At 31.1% G+C, this 14,350-nt stretch overlaps 2 protein-coding genes across 3 annotated transcripts in view; both read right to left on the minus strand.

Moving 5' to 3' along the window:
• The window catches only part of LOC140052058 (uncharacterized), a 58,212-nt gene extending 44,663 nt beyond the window's left edge, over positions 1-13,549 (minus strand). For both annotated transcript variants that reach the window (XM_072097443.1, XM_072097442.1), the window contains exons 1-18: positions 13,423-13,549; positions 12,611-12,754; positions 11,358-11,690; positions 10,812-10,922; positions 10,298-10,475; positions 9,546-9,802; positions 8,875-9,017; positions 7,692-7,845; positions 7,486-7,590; positions 6,750-7,076; positions 5,483-5,824; positions 4,152-4,493; positions 3,291-3,632; positions 2,617-2,760; positions 1,638-1,967; positions 1,342-1,446; positions 544-885; positions 29-172 (exon numbers count right to left, since the gene is read on the minus strand). In XM_072097443.1, coding sequence (XP_071953544.1) covers positions 29-172; positions 544-885; positions 1,342-1,446; positions 1,638-1,967; positions 2,617-2,760; positions 3,291-3,632; positions 4,152-4,493; positions 5,483-5,824; positions 6,750-7,076; positions 7,486-7,590; positions 7,692-7,845; positions 8,875-9,017; positions 9,546-9,802; positions 10,298-10,475; positions 10,812-10,922; positions 11,358-11,690; positions 12,611-12,754; positions 13,423-13,501 — 3,922 coding nt within the window. In that variant the 5' untranslated portion in view covers positions 13,502-13,549. The remainder of the gene's footprint in view (positions 1-28; positions 173-543; positions 886-1,341; positions 1,447-1,637; positions 1,968-2,616; positions 2,761-3,290; positions 3,633-4,151; positions 4,494-5,482; positions 5,825-6,749; positions 7,077-7,485; positions 7,591-7,691; positions 7,846-8,874; positions 9,018-9,545; positions 9,803-10,297; positions 10,476-10,811; positions 10,923-11,357; positions 11,691-12,610; positions 12,755-13,422) is intronic.
• A 21-nt stretch (positions 13,550-13,570) lies between these two features.
• Positions 13,571-14,350, minus strand: part of LOC140052059 (MAM and LDL-receptor class A domain-containing protein 2-like) — a gene marked incomplete at its 3' end in the record, with an annotated part of 28,286 nt that continues 27,506 nt past the window's right edge. The window contains exons 22-23 of the mRNA XM_072097444.1: positions 13,946-14,050; positions 13,571-13,770 (exon numbers count right to left, since the gene is read on the minus strand). Coding sequence (XP_071953545.1) covers positions 13,571-13,770; positions 13,946-14,050 — 305 coding nt within the window. The remainder of the gene's footprint in view (positions 13,771-13,945; positions 14,051-14,350) is intronic.

Genomic DNA, 14,350 nt, shown 5'->3' on the forward strand with positions numbered 1-14,350 from the left:
TTTTATTTACATTACCCCATAAACTTACTAAAATACCCCGAGGGGCCGTTTGTCGGTCCAGTGTAATAGTTTGGTGTAGAGCCAGTCCTCCGTGTCCAATCAAAATTATCATCATATTCTTGATACCAACCATCAAAACCAGCTTGGAAATCGGTTGTTATATAATTGTTAACTGCAAAAAAAAAGTATTTTATTCATGAGTTCACTATAGAGCAAACACTGTATTAGCTACATGATTAACCAATATTAATTAAACATTTTGAATACGTTATAACGTAATAGTAACATATTCATCAATCACATACATTGAGAGCATACATTCAGTACCCATACAATAGGCATACTTCATGAGCGAATTCAGGTTATACTAAACCTGAAGCCAACCTGCTTTTTTAAAGATTTTATCAGGTAACAAACTGTTTCTTTATACATTTTTTGATCAAAGTGAATAACTTTAATATGACATGCCTTTTAAAAAAATGTTTAAAATAATTTTGTTTATGGGGAAGATAATATAATTATCTTTAACACTCAAAGGCTCACCTAATTGTCGATCAACTGCTGTTACTGTTGCATAAAATCCTGTATCCGTTATACTACCATCTGTAGTAAAATTTATCCACATTACGTTATCATATGACAATATATCGTAATAGTATGTGCCTGTAAAACTTGTTTCATAGCTATTTTCTGTAAAGCCAACACGCACAACATCATAGGCCTGAAGTTGAAAGTCGGTGAACTCAAGACGAATGATCATGTCCGACGTGGTGTTTACAATCCATTGACAATCTAATTTGTTGTAGTAATTATTCGGATAATTTGGAGACCAAAATGAATACGAAAGGTTTTTATTTTCAAGAGATATTTGAGTAACACCACATTCTGTAAAAACAAACAAAATTAATAAATGCATTTTACCGATATTGCCATGTTGTACTTAATGTTTTTTTAATGTTTTCTTCACTATGTTGACAAATATTGCATGATGTAATTTTATGATTTGCGCATGCGCAAGTCGATTAACACGCCAGCTGCCAACAACGTAAGATACGAGTAGACGTATGACCTCCCAACACTGCAAAAGTTTATTACTAATTCTTCGTGCGTAATAAATGCCTGTATGCAAAAATGTTATATAATTAATAGAGACTAATCCTCTCAGTTTCAAAACTTATATATGGTAAAAAAAGGAAACAAATTGTATATATGTACACAACCATTGATTGATTTTAGTACAAGCTATGCAAGTGTCCTATGCATGTAAAAAAATGTTCCAGAATATAACCAATCCAATGCATCTTTAAATCACCAACAAAAATAATTCAGATAGGATCTTACCAATGACGCAGTTTACTTCATCGTCACCATTTGGACATTCACTTTTACCATTACAAACAAGCGATTCATCTAAACATGTTCCATCATGACAATAGAAGTCGCAATCTAATTAAAAAGCAATACATAAATAATCTTAATTTCGGTTGAAATTAACCAATTACAGTTTTAACTGTGATATATAATGATTTTATGTTTAGTAAAATTACATATTATAGTTCTTCGAGCTGATCCGATTTCATTGTACAGTATGTTTTTAGATGTATATATAATTTAATTTGAATCTGAAAACTACCTACCCCCAATATAAATACTATCAATTGCAATATCTCCAGTATATGAACTTCCCGAAACGCCTTCGAATACAATGTAATTGTCTTCATCACCAGTGTGTCTAAATTTGATAATACCATTAAGCCAAAAATTTCCCTGGTTACCATATCTTGACCATAAAAGTGTGTCGCCCAAGTCCGATGTGCTGTAAACATTCAGAGTTCCAATAGTATTTCCGTACATGTGGTAGTAAAAGGATAATGTTAGATTTCGACTTGGTGGTAGCAATGGACTTCTTAGGCGAGCTGCCATTCCATAATTGGTATATGATGTTTCAATATAGACATAATAATCAGCTGTATATTTAGAAAACAAATAAAAAAAGTTAATATTAATAGTATACAAAATGATGAACATTTTTAAGTTAATGAAAAATAATAATTTCCATTTAGCATAATATAAATACATTATATACATACAATACCAGCTTTACTAGATTTACCAGAGCTTTAGTCACTTTAGATAGATGCTTTATCGTTAAATGTCTCAACAAGTTTGGCTTTGGAATTCCAATCCAAATAAATTAAATTGTTATATACAGACACAAAATGTGTTTTAGATACAAAATGGAATGTGGGATGAGATTAGGAAATCGGCTATTTTATTTATATTACTCGTATAAATAATGGAAAATAATATAATAAGTAATCCACAATGTAAAAGCAACGTACTGCACACGATGAGATTAGTTTAAGTGTTTTAAATCATAAAAAAAGGAAACATTTAAAAACTTATTTATTTAGTAGAAATGTTTTAAATACATGCAATGGTAGCAATATAATAATGGCAAATAATAAGTAATCCACAATGTAAAGGCACCGTGCTGCACAAGATTAGTTGAAGTGTTTTAAATCATAAAAAAAAGGAAGCATTTCAAAACTTATTTATTTAGTAGAAATATTTTAGCTCAACTAAACTTTTATTGACATTACCCGACAAACTTACAAAATTCCCCAGAAGGACCGTTTGTTGGTCCAGTGTTATATGATGGCGTAGAGCCAGACCTCCGTGACCAATCAAAATCATCACCCATTTCTTGATACCAACCATCAAAACCAGTTTGGAAATTTGTTGTTATATAAGTGTTAACTGCAAGAAAAAGTTATAGTTTATTCATGCGTTGCACTACTAGAGAAAACCAAGTATTAGCTAAATGATTAACCAAAAATGTTGTTATTTAATAACAACATTTCGCATACGTTATACCGTACTAGTAACACTTGTTTTAATTTTAAACCGTTAAAAGCGTTTCATCGATATTTAAAAGTAACTTAAGCATATAGTTTAACGTCGACTGGAAAACAACCATAAACTAATCCTTATGACATAATGTAATTCTTTAAAATAAATGAAAATGTCAGTGCTAAAGCGTGGATTTCAAAATTGGAAATATTACAAGTCATCAAACACATTTCTTAAGAGCATAGATTCAGTAACCATAAAAAGGCCTAATTCATAAGCAAATTATGGTTAAATTATTTTTACTTTAAATTATGATTTTTATAAGGAAAACAAACTTTTTTTTCGATCAAATTTTTGATCAAAATGAATAACATTTATGTGTCTTTAAAATGACCTATTTAACAAAAAAAATATAATACACCAACAGAACAGCTTACCTGATTGTAGATCAACTGCTGTTACTGTCGCATAGAATCCTCTATTCGTTAAACTATGATCTGTAGTAAAATTTATCCACATTACGTTATCGTAGGACAATATATCGTAATAGTATGTGCCTGTAAAACTGATTCCATAGCTATTTTCTGTAACGCCAATAAACAAAACATCATAGGGCTGAAGTTGAAAGTCGGTGAACTCAAGACGAATGACCATGTCCGATGTGGTATTTACAATCCATAGACAATCTAAATTGTTGAAGTAATTATTCGGATAATTTGGAGACCACAATGAATATGGAAGGTTTTCAGTTTCTAGAGATATTTGAGTAACATCACAAACTGTAAAAAAAACAAAAAAACAAATACATTATTACTATTATTGCCATGTTGCATATAATCTTTTACAAAAACAATTTAACTAGATTTGAACTCGTCACAAATTCTGGATGTGGACATAAAGATAATACTATATCCTAGATACGTCACGGGGCCGGAATATATAAGAACTCAACTGTTTCAATTCGAAATACGTCTAATTAAAACAAAAGTAACTATGCATCTTATCACAAGAAAACAGCATCTTATCACAAGAAAACAGGATCTTACCAATGACACAATTTAGTCCATTACCATTTGGATATCCATTGTTACCATTGCAAACATGCGATTTTTATATCTATTCGTGCTAGTATACTACTATTTATTTTTAAATATTTACCAATTGTTATACTCTCAACCCCGCTGTGGGTGTTGTATTTAAAAATAAAGGTGGGTGTTGTATTTAAAAATAAAGGTGGGTGTTGTATTTAAAAATAAAGGTACGTTTTGTTTAATAACAAGTTACAATCAACAACTTACCATATGGAACAACTGCTGTTACCGTTGCATAGAATCCTCTATATGCTATATTAAAATCTGTGGTGAACTTTATCCACATTACGTTGTTGTAGGACACTACATCATAATAATATGTGCCTGTAAAACTAATTTCATAGTTATTTTCTGTAAAGCCAATAAACAAAATGTCATCATAGGTCTGAAGTTGAAAGTCGATGATCTCAAGACGAATGACCATGTCCGATGTGGTGTTTACAATCCATAGACAATCTAAATTGTTGTAGTAATTATTCGGATAATTTGGAGACCAAAATGAATATGAACGGTTTTCATTTTCAAGAGATATTTGAGTAACATCACAAACTGTAAAAACAAAACATAACAAAATAAACAAATACATTTTTACTATTATTGTCATGTTGCATATAATCTTTTACTAAAACAATGTTAACTAGATTTGAACTCGTCATGAGTTAGTTATCCGCACGACAAACGCCACATGCACGCACGTTAAAAAATGCGCACAGAAAAAGATGATGATTTTATGACCTATAATAATAGGTAATTATTTGACATACAAAACTGCCATGAATCGTGCAGAAAATTGATATTTACTACAATCAATTAGCCAGTTTGAGCATGGTGAAAAAATGTTGTTCTTTGTTGCTGGACTAATCATTTACACACAAAAAAGCCACGGTCAATTGACTGTTTGTATATTATGGTGTGTGTGTATATATGAATAAAAAGTCAATTAGGCTTTAATTTAAATTATTTTTTCCACACATCATGCCTGTTTGTTTAATTTTCAACGTAATTTCTTAAAGACAGACATTCATGTATGATTTCAAAGACATTTCTGTAACTAACTTCATGGTTCGTAACTAATGTTTTTCTGGTAAAATTATTTAAAAATATAAAAACAAATTGTATTTTTTACATAAACATTGGTTGATCTTTATATCACAAATTCTTGATGTGACATAAAGATAATACTCTATCCTAGATATGTCACGCGGGCGGAATATATTATGTTTCAATTCGAAATAAGTCTAATTAAAAAAAGTAACTATGCATCTTTACATCACAAGAAAACAGGATCTTACCAATGACACAGTTTAGTCCATTACCATTTGGATATCCATTACCATTGCAAACATGCGATATTTCACAAATTTTAGTATCATATTTATATTTATTCGTGCTAGTATACTACTATTTATTTTTAAATATTTACCAATTGTTATACTCTCAACCCCGCTGTGGGTGTTGTATTTATAAATAAAGCTGGGTGTTGTATTTAAAAATAAAGGTACGTTTTGTTTAATAACAAGTTACAATCAACAACTTACCATATGGGACAACTGCAGTTACTGTTGCATTAAATCCTCTATATGCTAAATTATAATCTGTGGAGAACTTTATCCACATTACGTTGCCTTTGGACACTACATCATAATAATATGTGCCTGTAAAACTAATGTTATAGTTATTTTCTGTAAAGCCAATAAACAAAACGTCACTATTGGCCTGCAGTTGAAAGTCGGTGAACTCAAGACGAATGACCAAGTCCGATGTGGTGTTTACAATCCATTGACAGTCTAAATTGTTGTAGTAATTATTCGGATAATTTGGAGACCAAAATGAATATGAACGGTTTTCATTTTTAAGAGATATTTGGGTATCATCACAAACTGTAAGAAAAAAAACCAAAATAAAATACCTTTTTACTATTATTGCCATGTTGCATATCATCTGTTACTAAAAAAAAGGTTAACTAGATTTGAACTCGTCACTTTGACGAGTTAGTTATCCACACGACAAACGTACGTTAGAAAATGCCCACAGAAAAAGATTATGCCATTATGACCTGAAGAAAATAATAGGTAACATTTGACATACGCAAACTGCCATGAGTTGTGTAGAAAATTTATATTTACTCCAATTAATTCGTTATTTTGAGCATGGAGAAAAGTTGCTGTTCTTTGTTGCTGGACTAATCATTTGTACACACAAAAGCCACGATCGATTGACTGTATGTATATTATGATGTAAGGATATACACATCCAATAAAATTACAGTCAAATAAATTAAATATATTTCCACACGTCATGCCTTTTGTTTAATTTCCAACGTGATTAATTGATTTCTTAAAGACAGATATCAATGTATGATTTCAAATACATTTCTGTAACTAACTTCATGGTTGTCTCATGTATGGTAACAATTATAATAATAAAAAAAAAAACAAGTTGTATCTTGTACATAAACATTGATTGATCTTTATAGCACAAATTCTGGATGTTACATAAAAATAATGATATCCCATACGCCATTTGGGCGTCTTGTATAACAACAATTTAAATTCGAAATAAGTCTAATTTTTTTTCTTCTAAGTTCATCTTTAATCTCACCAATGTTTTCTCCATTACCATTTGGATATCCATTGATACCATTGCGAACATCCCATTATCCACAATTTTGTATCATATTTATTCATAGTATACTACTGTTTATTTTACAATATTTACATTATTATACTCTCAACCCCGCTTTGAGTGTTGTATTTAAAATAAAGGTACGATTTGTTGAATAACAAGTTACAATCAACAACTTACCGTATGGAACAACTGCTGTTAATGTTGCATTAAATCCTCTATATGTTACACTACCATCTGTGGTAAACTTTATCCACATTACGTTGCTTTTGGACACTACATCATAATAGTATGTGCTTGTAAACCTTATTTCATAGATATTTTCTGTAAATCCAATGGACAAATAATCAAAGCCACTTTCAAGTCGAAAATCAATGAAGTCAAGACGGATCATCGAGCCTGGTGTGGTACTAACCACCCATAAAGTATTCCAATTGTTGTAGTAGTTATTCGGATAATTTGGAGACCAAATTGACACTGAAGCATTCTCATCCCGAATAAATATATCTGTTCAAAAAAATATAAAATGAATATCGTTAGATCACAGTTTGTGTGAAGTAAACATTAATCTATCATAAATAATATGATATTATAAACTATGATAAAGATCACATTAATTGGGCAGTACAGTGAATGTGGGCCTAAGCAATATCATCGATGTCAGATCAATGTTACAAAGTAACGAAAGTGGAATCATGAAAGCAAACTATAATGTAGTAGCTAATAAGTAATTATACGTATAGCAAGCAAAAATGTTTATGTGCGAGCTTCAGTTGGAGAATCCGACACATAATTAACTTTTGAGTAAGTAGGTAATTTAAAGTAAGTTTTTATTTAATCTATCGTTTATAGTCATCTTTAAATGATATGCTAAAAAAATGAATGTTATTGAATAAAAAACATAATTTCGTTATACCAATGACACAGTTTAATTCGTCATCACCATTTGGACATTCCCTGTTACCATTGCAGACAAGAGAATCATCTAAACATGTTCCATCGCGGCAATAAAAGTCACAATCTAATAAAAATACAATCATTGTTAATGTGTATGATACGATTTACGTTAATACACCACCATCACGTTAATAAAAAAAAAAACATCTTTAAATAAATATTTACCTTGATTTACAACAGAATTAATGAATTCAATATAACTAGAAACTCTTGTGTATGCTGCAATTCCTTCACCACAAGGAATATAACCAAAACTTGTAACACCAGTGACGTACCAGACCATACCTTGTTGACACATTAATGGTCCACCACTGTCTCCCTATAAAAGCAGTAGATAAGTGTAACACTGAATAACACAACATTATAACTTCAATAAATACAATATTTAAACATTAAATTATATTATTATCATTATTTATTATTAACATGCTGAACTTGTTGAATGTTTACTGATATCGGTTTTGGCGATCAATTCATTAACACTAAATTAAATACGGTAATGTACAACGGAATTCATGAAAATTCTCTGTAATTCTTACCAATCAAACAACTATTTATCGATTCATCAATAATGTATTAAACTATGTACATATTCAGGGCCATGGACCTTGTATATTTATGAATAAATTCCCCGTACAAAGGGGACAGACATGCATGTCACCCGGAGCTCCAAAATAACTGGTAATTTAATTTTAAATTCATGCCGAAATTGTGTCTTTGTCTGTTTTTGGCCCAATTAAAAATAAAACGTTTCGGGTCTGACGTCACTTACAATAATGGCATAAAAAAATAAGGACATGCTATGAATTACGTAGAATTACACTGTGCTGGCATAACACGAACGACAAGGTAACAAGGAGCGTACAGCAACCAGAACACGCCATGGAATTTTCAAACGTTTCGGACGTTTGAGGACTATCTCCTCCTAAGCTGAACTATGCTCTCACACTATCCGAGCTGAAACGCATTTTTTTGCGACGACCGAAGCATATTTTGTGACAGGCGAAAAATGTCTTTACGACAGCAAGGAATTCTCGGTCATTTTCTCTCACAATCATGTCAAAAAGAGGTAATCGTTAACTAGACGATACCAGTCTATATAAATGTGCTACGGTGTATTATATGTTCATATAAAATTGATTATCTTTTAAGGAATTGAATACATAAACATATATTGTATCGGGGTGGTATCAGAATAATTCTTCCAAATCAGTATTTTATTATTGAGGATGAATGAGTTATCACAGAAAATAGATAATAAAAATGGAAAATAGAAACGTTACTGGATGTATTTTTATAACCGACATACACATTGAATAAAGATTTAACAATGATATCTAATACGTACATCACAAGGACCAATATTTCTTTCATCACGTACGCAGACTGTGCTGTTTAAAATCGGATATCCTGAATTAGTCCACATACTTGAACAAATTTCTTTGCTTATAATCGGAATATTTACTTCTTGTAATATGTTTGGTGAAGAGCCTGAAAGAATCAATACACACATTTATTATACTAAAAAAAAGACAAACTATGGTTTGTAAACGAAAAACCATACTTTTTTAACAAACCACAGTTTGTCTACAAGTTGTTTTTGATTTCGATTACAACGAGTCAGCTAGGTAGTAGGTAATATTAGTAGGCAGTCAGTCAGTATGGCAGTCAGTCAGTATGGCAGTCAGTCAGTATGGCAGTCAGTCAGTATGGCAGTCAGTCAGTATGGCAGTCAGTCAGTATTGCAGTCGACAATGAACACATTTTTCAATGAACTTTATTTTTTTAATATAATTTACGTTCTTTATTACTCACGTAATTATTATTAGTAGTATTATTAGTTCTCTGTCAACACTATCAAACTTTATGTGACAAAAATGCCATATATGGACATGATGATGTCATATCACTACCGTATTTTAGCATATCACTGTCACATTTGGGCATATCACACTTTTTTGTCCAACTAGTTTGATAGTGTAGACAGACTTTTAGTCTTACTAGATAACACTAACTTACCGCCATAATAATACAGACTTCCCCAGCCAGCAGCAACACAATTAGTTCCAGCTACAAAGTCCTTGCCATAACATGCCGGCTGTATAAATGCATTATAATTTACAGGTCTTGCTAGCCTTAACAGAGCGATATCATTCACCAATGGATATCTAGTATACTCCGGATGTGCATACTCCCCGACTACAGCAATCTCTTCATGAAACACTGATGATCCATACAAATCAATAGTGCCAAGTTTAACAGTATGTACTGAACCACTAAAAGAAAAACACAAACATGTTAGCTGGATTAACAGATCTAGTTTCTCAAAGGCATCGCTGTTTGTTATAATATCGAACAGTGCAAGTATATCTATATAGATAACTTTGAGAAGGACATGGAGGGATAATAACATTGTCGTTATTTTTTTCATAAAAACAACAGGAACTTTATTCATTTGTTTTGTTTCATTCGATTTGGCTAAGTCTACACTAGACAAAAATTGTATCAAACTATTCTTTATTTAAAAACTGGAGAATGTCATTTGGTCCATCTGGAAGATCCCATGACAATAAAGAATTTGATTTGATCACAAACAAAGTTCCACAAATTAGTTTTCTATTGTTAATAGAGGTTCGTCAACTGGAATACACACTTCGTAAACATTGGAAAAATATCCTTATCAAACACCAGATTTGAACTACAACATAGAACCTAACTATGAACTAATACAACTATAAAACTGTCCACAATTTGTTTTAATCTAAACTTACAGGCAATGTGCAGCTGTCATGACCCATGTATGATTCAGTAACGTTCCACCGCAAATATGAGAACCGTAACTTTGCAAAGAGACTATCCATGGCCACATTCCCGGATCTGCATTTTCACCGCCAATAATGCGACTTGACCCACCTATAAATGGCTGTGAACCACACTCTTCAAATGTTTCTGTTGAATCCAAATAATTAATTACTGTTTAATTACACTATAGGCCTAAACATTTTATTAAAAGAAAGTTATTTATTTAAAGAGAGAAATTATTATTCTAAATGAAAAAAATATGTTTCAAGAAAAATAAACCGAATTCTACTTGATATGCAGATTTGTATAAGACCACTGGAGATGTTATTGCATTGTGATTGTGATATTTCAGTTATTACGGAGATCGCTTAAGAATGTGACAACATATGCTGTAAAATGTTGTAACCGAGTAACTTTTAATTATGCAAGTGATACATACAAGTTATATATTGATACAGAATCAATTAAAACGAATGTACTAACCTTCCCAACAACCCTCTTCGTCTGAAAAATCACCGCAATCATCTACTCTATCACAGATACTGCTATTTGAAATGCACTTTCCATTATTACAACTAAATGAGTCAACGCAATCTGACAAAATACATGATATCATTATTAAAAACTCAAAAATAAGTTACTGTAAGTAAGGATAAATATTGGTACAGGGTCCTATGTCGTCTTCATTATAATTCGAGAAGAATATGGTTTGTCATGTAATTTTGTTTGTACTCCAATGAACCGATTTATTTTCTCCTTTAATTAAACTTGCTAGATTGATGTTATTTAGTTTTATTTTAGTATTCCATTTTTCACGTCCAGTTCACGTCCAGTTGCTGTTTTTATTAATTGTGTCAACACTTTTGTTTGAATTGAAAAAGAGATAATGTGGTTGCATGCCAATACATCATGACGATTTGCATGTTACTTATTCATACTATATGAAACACATGGTTGTATTCAGTTCAATTCAAAATACACACCAGTAGCTGCAATAAACTATCAATACATCTTAAAATTGTTACTTACCAAAAATATAAATATCATCGATTGCAATATCACCAGTGTTTGAAAATCCGGAAATTCCTTCGAATACGATGTAGTTGCCGCCATAACCAGTGTTTGAGAATTTTACTACACCATTACGCCATAAATTTCCCTGGTTACCATATCTTGACCATAACAGTTTTTCACCAAAATATGATGTGATGTATACTTTAAGTGTTCCGATGGTATTTCCGTACATATGATAGTAAAATGATAAGGTTAAATCTTGCCCGTGTGGTAGCAATGGACTTCTTAGGCGGGCTGACATATAACTGTATGTATAATATGATGATTCAATGTATACATAATAATCAGCTGTGTGTATGGAGAAATACAAAAAAAATAGGATTATTTAAACTTATTGTTTTCTTGGTTGTGATAAATTTATATTGATACAATACAACATGACAGTTTGTATAATTTAGTCACTAGTTCTTCTGTCCCAAATTCTATGGTTATAAGTTGCTCATTGGTAAGAACAGTGAACTTAGTCGAGCTTCCATTACATTATTTATGGGAGATGGTGTTTCTATATAAGCATAATAAACAACTGGGAGAGTCGCTTTCAAAAATTAAAGTCAAAACGTACGAACTCGTCTACTGAAAATAAAGAAACTAGAAGGTCAACTAGAATTGCTCATACACTAACAAGCTCGAAGTTATTATTTCTATCGTCAATTTAACGAACATATTAACTAACAATTATTTCATAATACTTCCCTTACGGCACGGTGTATTTTGCTCTAGAGAACCCAAGGTGGTCCCTTAAATGAATTCTATCACATGAGGTGAGAAAGAGAGAAATTATAAACATACTTCTACAATGGAGTTGGGTATAATTCACTATGTTTTAAAGTGGACTATTAAGCTAATCATTTGCAGGAGAATTTTAAAAAGTGTATTAGCTATTTCGAATTTATATTGTATTGTAATTGTTATTGCTGCTCATACGAAGCAGACAAAACCAAGCAACATGTACATAATGAGTATAAAAGAAAAGGCTTTTGTTATACTTGTCAACGTCAACATGTTTTACCATTTCTCTCTTCAAGGATTTTAGGCTTCAGGTTCAGCATCAATTTCTGATACCAAATTGATATTTTTGGCAGCGCCATGAGCAATAACTGTTGGAATGGCGCTATATAAATCGAACAAATGATTGATTGATTGATTTGAGAATGTAACTGTAACTTTAACTTTAAATTATATTCATTCACATAGCCTTATAAACGTACCTCCATACCCCGAATGACCATTGTTAGGGCCAGTGCCATATGTTGGTGTAGAACCATAAGTTCGTGTCCAATCAAAATTATCTTCATTTTCTTGAGTCCAACCTCCAAAATCATTTTGGAAATCTGTTTCTATTTCAACGTTAACTAATAAAAGTTAAGAAGAAGCATTAATAATTCAGCAAAGGAAGGCAATGAAATTGATTTTGCATTTACATCCAGTGAATTGGCTGAAATATATTGTTCAGTCACCATCAATTCCAACAGTAAATCAATTAAAATGAGGACAGTTTTACTGTTGTAATATTACATTATAAAATATTATATTGTGAGAACCAACAACTTCCGATTTTGACTTTGGATTGCCTTTGCTGTCTGTTATTAAACAGACTAAAATCATAACTTATTTATGTTATGCAAAGTAAAAGATGTTTTTTCTGAACGTGTATCATTAGCATTCATTCATCCAATACAGTTGAATTCAGAAAATTTGCAAAGTATTAATAGAAATAATTAACTGTTGTTCACACATTTTAATTTCCCTATTTCAAAAATAATGCGAATATTCTTATTGTTAAAATAAGTAAAACAGTTAAAAGTTGCGTATATTAATGTTATTACAAACTACAAACAAGACAAGCCAACAACAACCATTTTGAAAACAATAAGAAGTGTTTCTTCAATTATATTGTTTTCATTTTTTGTACGTATTTTAACGTTCTTTAATATAGGCCTAACGCTTTCGCGAACAATGTAAGAGATACATTACCATAACGTTGTAAAATTATTGAATTTGAATTAAAAAAGTAGTTTACCTTGTGGAACAACTGCTGTTATTGTTGCATTAAATCCTTTACGTGTTACACTACCATCTGTAGTGAAATTTATCCACATGACATTGCTGTAGGACAATACATCATAATAGTATGTGCCTGTAAAACTAATTTCTGTTATGTTGTTATTTTCTGAAACGCCTATATACAAAACGTCATCATAAGTCTGAAGTTGGAAGTCGGTGAACTCAAGACGAATGACCAAGTCCGAAGTGGTGTTTACTATCCATAGACAATCTAAATTGTTGTAGTAATTATTTGGATAATTTGGGGACCAAAGTGAATATAAAACGTTTGCATCTTCAAGATATATCTCATTAATTTCACATTCTGAAAAAAAAAGGAAAAACGAAATTATTGTGGTTGTGATTATGTTTACGCAAGCGAAATAAATGTTACAATATGAACAAACTAAACCAGATGTTGACGAATCGTACGAAAAAAAAAACTTTATTAAGACCTACATCATTAATACATTGGACATTAAGAAAAAGTTTCACCGTACCAATGACACAGTTTACTTCGTCTTCGCCATTTTTACATTCACTGTTACCGCTACAGACGAGAGACTCATCTAAACACAAACCGTCATTGCAATAAAAGTCACAATCTAATATTAAGACAAAATAAAAAAAATTCAACCAGATTTTCTTAAAGATTATTTGTAGGTGTGAAACTGTGGCATTATCTTGATTTGTGGCGACGAGAATCTGGTAAAAAAAATATGTAATTTTACTTTTCACAATTTATAAGTTACAATGCCGTACTTAAATTAATTTAAAACTCATCTTTTTCCATATATAGCCTAATGAAAAACGTAGTTATTATTGTAATATGTCGTTTGTGGTAAACAAAAAAAATATGTTTTTGACTTCTGACTTCTTTCTATTATTAAAAATTAATCCTTTAC

The sequence above is a fragment of the Antedon mediterranea genome, chromosome 6 (genome assembly GCF_964355755.1).
Source record: "Antedon mediterranea chromosome 6, ecAntMedi1.1, whole genome shotgun sequence".
Taxonomy (NCBI): Eukaryota; Metazoa; Echinodermata; class Crinoidea; order Comatulida; family Antedonidae; genus Antedon; species Antedon mediterranea.